The sequence below is a fragment of the Eriocheir sinensis genome, chromosome 24, assembly GCF_024679095.1.
Source record: "Eriocheir sinensis breed Jianghai 21 chromosome 24, ASM2467909v1, whole genome shotgun sequence".
Classification (NCBI taxonomy): Eukaryota; Metazoa; Arthropoda; class Malacostraca; order Decapoda; family Varunidae; genus Eriocheir; species Eriocheir sinensis.
This window is the reverse complement of record NC_066532.1, coordinates 12,702,250-12,708,249: the sequence shown is the minus strand read 5'-3', so window position 1 is coordinate 12,708,249 and position 6,000 is coordinate 12,702,250. Positions and strand designations below refer to the sequence as shown.

Here is a 6,000-nt window from a genome sequence, read left to right as displayed (position 1 = left end):
AGGAAGGAAGGAAAAATAAAACAAATAAGTCAACACGTAAAAAAGTGGAGGTGGTGGAGGTGGTGGAGGTGGTGGAGATGATGATGAAAATGAAAAAAAAAAAAAAAAGGAAGGAAGGAAAAGTAACACAAAAAAGTCAACACGTAAAAAAGTAAGGATGGTGGTAGTGGTAGTGGTGGTGGAGGTGGTGGTGGTGGTGGTGGAAGTGGTGGAGGTGGTGGAGGTGATGGATGGCGAGGCACACGGAGGCGAGGTCATCAGAGTCAAAGCCAGCATCCGGGGTCATCACTGCCTCCTCCTCCTCCTCCTTCTCCTCCTCTTCCTCTTCCCTCCTCCTACTATTACTGCAAAACCTTATCTCCTTTCTTTTCTCTTTTACTCCTTTCTCTTCCTCCTCCTCCTCCTCCTCCTCCTCTTCCACCTATTTGCTAAACTATTTGCACGTTCAAAAACCGACTAGACAAATATTTAGAAGCTAACCCGAACATCCGCTATTTTGCTAACAGAAAGTAGTGTTAGCTTAGTTGTCGTGTATAATCTTCCTTCTGTCCATGTAAAATTCCATTGTAGTTTTTCTATACTACATGGTATTCTTCCTTTTCGTGCCAGCCTCGGTTGGAGGGACTGGTGGGAGGGGAGGAGCCTTCGCTTTTGCTGTCCTGTGTCTCTGACTCGTAGATTAGAGTAGATGGTAGCAACAACAAACAGCCTAGTTAGGACCAAGAGGTCTGTTGCTGTTTGCTTTTCCTTTGTACCCTTTTGTACTCCTCCTCCTCCTCTTCCTCCTCCTCTTCTTCCCTCCTCCTACTCTTACTGCAAAACCTTATCTCCTTTCTTCTCTTTTTTACTCCTTTCTCCTCCTCCTCCTCCTCTTCCAACTCCTCCTTTTTTTCTCTTCTTCTCTTTGCTTCTTCTCCTATTAATCATCTCTCTCCCACATACGAGAGAGAGAGAGAGAGAGAACCCTAAAACATTCATGCATGACTCATTCTCTCTCACTCTCTCTCTCTCTCTCTCTCTCTCTCTCTCTCTCATATATGGAAGTGAATTAAGGTAAGGAAGAATATGGAGAAGAGAGTAGAAAGAAAGAGGGAATAGAAGACGGAAAGAAGGAAGGAAGGAAGAAGGAAAAAAGGAAGGAAGAAAGGAAGGAAGAAAGGAAGAAAGGAAGGGAGGAAGGAAGGAAGGAAGGGAGGAAGGGAGGAAGAAAGGAAAAAAGAAAGAAAGAAAGAGAGAAGAAAGGAAAGAAGGAAGGAAAGGATGGAAGGAAGGAAGGAAGGAAGGAAGGAAGGAGGGAGGAAAGAAAGGATGGAAGGGAGAGGTGGGCGAAGGGTACACATAGATGGGTTCAAATAGGGTACACACACACACACACACACACACACACACACACACACACACACACACACACACATACACACACACACACCTTTTCACGTTCCTCAATACGTGGTCACATTCCTTCCTTTTTTTCCTCTCTCTCTCTCTCTCTCTCTCTCTCTCTCTCTCTCTCAAAAAACGAAAGAGGAAGAAGAATAAGAAGAATAATGACAATAATAGCTCCTTCCTTCCTTCCTTCATTTCTTCCTTCCTTTCTATCTTCCTTTCTTCATTTTGTCTTTCATTTCTTATTTCTTATCCTCGTCAATTCCCTCTTATTTTCTTCCCTTTCATTTCCCAACAGTTTTTTTTCTCTTCCGTATGAGAGAGAGAGAGAGAGAGAGAGAGAGAGAGAGAGAGAGAGAGAGAGAGAGAGAGAGAACAAGAAGATGAAAATAAAACAAAAACAATAGTAGTAGTAGTAGTACTAGTAGTAATAATAATAATAATAATAATAATAATAATAATAATAATAATAATAATAATAATAATAATAATAACAATACTCACAACTATATGTAGGGCGGCGGAGGACAGGAGGAGAACACTAAGGAACATTGTGCCTGAAAAAAGCAAGAAAAAATGTTATGTAAATGATCTAAGAGAAAAAAAATCCTATCATCATCATCATCATCATTATCCTATTTTCTATACCTTTCTTCCTTTACATTTTTATTTTTTTTACTCCTCGTTTTCCTTCTCCTTCTCCTCCTCCCCCTTTTCCTTCTTTTTCTTCTCTTTCGAATCGTATTTTTTATGTCCCTCTTTTACTGTTGCTTCTTCTTTTCATTCCTCTTTTTCTCCTTTTGTTCTTCGTATCCTTCCTATACTTCTTTTCCTCTTCCTCTTCCCCCTCCTTCTCCTCCCTTCTTCCCTATTCCTGTCCATCATATCGATTTTTATTTAGCTTTTATGGTTCATGCTCGCTTTCCTCTTTTTCTCCTTTTGTTTTTTGTATCCTTCCTATACTTACTTTCCTCTTCCTCTTCCCCCTCCTTCTTCTCCTCCTTTCTTCCCTATTCCTATCCATCATATCGCTTTTTATTTAGCTTTTATGGTTCGTTCTCGCTTTCCTCATTCTCCCCTTTTGTTCCTTCGCTTTCGCCTCCTCCTTCCTTTTCTATTTGATCCATCTTACCATTTTTGTTTTTAGCTTCCTTCATTCTCCTTCCTTTTGTTCCTAATATTTCTCCTTCTCCTTCCTTTAACTATATATTTCACGTCATCTTTTTCTTAGTTTCCTTTTAGTTTCCCTCCTCCTTTGTTCCTCCTCTTTCTTCTCCTCCTTCTCTTCGGTTCTTCATTTGCTGTTTCCTTCATTCCCTTTCCTTGTGTTCCTTATATTTCTCCTTCTCCTTCCTTTACTATATATTTCACGTCATCTTTCTCTTTCCTTTTAGTTTCCCTCTTCCCCTGTTCCTCCTCTTTCTTCTCCTTCTTCTTTTCCGTTCTTTTTTTGTAGTTTCCTTCATTTACCTTCCTTGTGTTCCTTATATTTCTCCTTCTTCCTTTACTACATATTTCACCTTGTCTTTCTCCCTTTTAGTTTCCCTCCTCCTTTGTCCCTCCTCTTTCTTCTCCTTCTCTTCCCCTCTTCCGCCTGGTACAGAGTGAGACAGTGTAATCTATTCCTTCCGCCTCATAGCAGCAAAACACATATTAATAACGAGGTCAGGAGGTGCAATTTGCCTGCCAGACGCTAAACCCATCAGAGCAATCCATCTGAGGGGGGAATTACTTGTGGTTTTGGAGCAGACACTGTTCCCTTCATTAATTCATATCGTATTCCTTCGAGGCGTGATATAGTTGACTAGGAAGCAGCATTGCCACATTGTCGTACTCCTTGCATTATATTTTTCGGATTCTGACCCATAACTATTACAAAAAGTAGCAATATTTAACCATTCTAATGATAACTATGAATTAATTTAGTTAGGCCCCTATTGGGATAGAGGAGACAGTTTTTGAATCGGAAATCTGCAAATATTAGAGGCTGATTATTACAATTTGGCACCGCTGCTGAGAAGGGTGTTTTAAGTTTATTTCACTTTTTTTCTAATAAGTAGGCTATGTAGACTTATCCCGTTTATCAATTTATATCGTATTCTTGCGAGACATGATGTAGCAAGCTAGGGGGCTTTTTTTGTTTCGTTATTTTAGGTTCGTTTTTATTTATTTAACTTTCTTTTTCTATCTATTATGTATGAATCGTTTGTATGTTATGTTTGTTGATTTATATTTTATTTTTGCAAGACGTGGCTAGGAAGTATTTTTTTGTTTTGTTTTCAGTTTATTTCACTTGTTTCTTTTCTAATATGTATGCAGACATTGTTTCGTTCATTACCTTAGTATACAGTATCTTATTCCTGCGAGACGTGTGATAGAGTAGGCAGGAAGAATTTTTGTTTTATTTTTTCAGTTAATTTCACGTTTTTTCCTTTACAAAATGTAGTACAGTAGGTTAAAATATAGGTTTGAATGTTTTTACTTCCTATATATCATTTTTTTAATAAATCGTTTTAATTTTTTGTATACTTATCTTTTTCACTTAACTTTTTTTCCATCGTTAGACGTGACATACAGTACCCTAGAAGTATTTCTTTTTATAATTTTCTTTACTTTCTTTCTTTTTTTGTGTGTGTGTGTATTTCGAATTTCCTTGAGTTGATCAACTGAATCGCTTTCCTGTATCTTTTTTCCTCATTGTGTGATCAAAAAAAATCTATATATAACAAGACAATGAGGTGCAATTTCCCTTTCCAATGCCTTCCTTTCTTACGCCTCAGATAATACGTAACACAATATCAAGTCGTTTTTAGGAAGCATCGCCTGTAATTAGAGTGTGAAGACTGCGTGATTTATGCTTCCTCTTCTCATCACTGGGAACGCATTTTAACCTTGGCCAGATGCTATTACTTTACTGTCATGCGATTTTGTCTTTATCTGCGAAGTCATATCAGTTAATTTCAGAAAGATTGATTTACTTGCCATCGATAGAGAAACTTTAATTTCTCTTTTGTATGGTTATGATTATTGTGAGAAGCATTTTTATTCTTGCTATTAGTTTGCTGTCTTATGGCTATATATTTCTTTACTCTATCTACAAATTCATAATGGTTTGCTCTCCATCTATAGAAGAAGTTTAATTTATCTCGTGTTCTTTTAGTGAGTCGCATCCTTACCCTATCAATTTACTGTTATGAGGTTATTTCTATCTTTCCTCAGTCTGCGAAGTCATATTGGTTCACTTCAAATAGATTGTTTTGCTTTCTATCTATAGAAAAAGTTATTTTTTTCTCGTTATTTTAGTGAGTCGCATCTTTATCCTGTTAATTTACTATTATGTGGTTATTTCTATTTTTCCTTTATCTGCGAAGTCATATTGGTTCACTTCAAATAGATCGTTTTGCTTCCCATCTATAGAAGAAGTTTAATTTATCTCGTGTTATATTAGTGAGTTGCATCTTTATCCGATCAATTTACTGTCATGCGATCATTTCTATCTTTACTCAGTCAGCGAAGGCATATTGATTTCCTTCAAATAGATTGTTTTGCTTTTCATCTCCAGGAAAGAGAATGTAAGTTCGAGGAAGGACTTTGCTTTATTGACTCATATACTCTTATTTCTTTATCGTTAAACATAATATATAAAGCATTTTATTGAAAATTGAAAAAGGATGCAAGTGTTACACCTCCTGCGAGACTGGCGTAACTTACAACCGAGCTACAGCCTCGGCTAAATCGTTTTCTGTTTTCTGAATCCCAATGTAAGTGCGGAGGGATGTATCTCGGAGAAGTGCTTTATGAATCCGGCCCCAGAAAAAAAGTTAAATTTATCTCGTGTTATTTTAGTGTATATCCTATCAATTTACTGTCATGCGGTTATTTATCTCTTTTCTCTATCTGCGAAGTCATACAAATTTACATCAGAGGAGTTGATTTGCTTTCCGTCAGAGAGGAAGTTTAATCAATCTCGTATTATTATTGTGAAGTGTATTTTAACCTTGCCCAGATGTTATTACTTTGCTGTCAGACGATTATTTATCTACGAGGTCACTGATTACTTTCTATCACAGAGGAGGTTTAATTAGTCTTTATTCTTGTTATTTTTTTGTGAGATCTATCTTGAAATTTCATCGGAAGCTATTATTTTGCAAACTTTTTTTTTTCTCTCTCTATCTACTTTATCTACAAATCACGTCACGTTATTTCAGGGAGATTGGTTTGCTTCCCGTCTAGATACAGTTTAATCTATCTTTATTTTCAGGTTATAGTAAATGTGAAACGCATAAGCTATTGATTTACTACAACACAATTATTTTTCTTTTTACTTTAACTTAATCTATCTTTTTCTTTTAGGTTATAGTACATGTGAAACGCAGAAACTATTGATTTACTGCTAGACGATTATTTATCTCTTTACTTTAGGGGCCTAGCTTAATTTCTTTTTCTTTTTCGATTATAGTATTTATGAAACGCATCAGAGGCTATTTATTTGCGGTAATTTCCCTCATTACTTTGCCTGTGAAGTGATATTAGTTCATTTCAGAGAGGATGCTTTGCTTTCCGCCAAAGAGGAAGTTGAAATTATCTTTTTTTTATTGCTATAGTTATTGTGAG

At 36.7% G+C, this 6,000-nt stretch overlaps 1 protein-coding gene across 2 annotated transcripts in view; it reads right to left on the bottom strand.

Moving 5' to 3' along the window:
• The window catches only part of LOC127002856 (SCO-spondin-like), a 70,790-nt gene that overhangs the window by 29,829 nt on the left and 34,961 nt on the right, over nt 1-6,000 (bottom strand). For both annotated transcript variants that reach the window (XM_050869076.1, XM_050869077.1), the window contains one exon: nt 1,891-1,943. In XM_050869076.1, coding sequence (XP_050725033.1) covers nt 1,891-1,938 — 48 coding nt within the window. In that variant the 5' untranslated portion in view covers nt 1,939-1,943. The remainder of the gene's footprint in view (nt 1-1,890; nt 1,944-6,000) is intronic.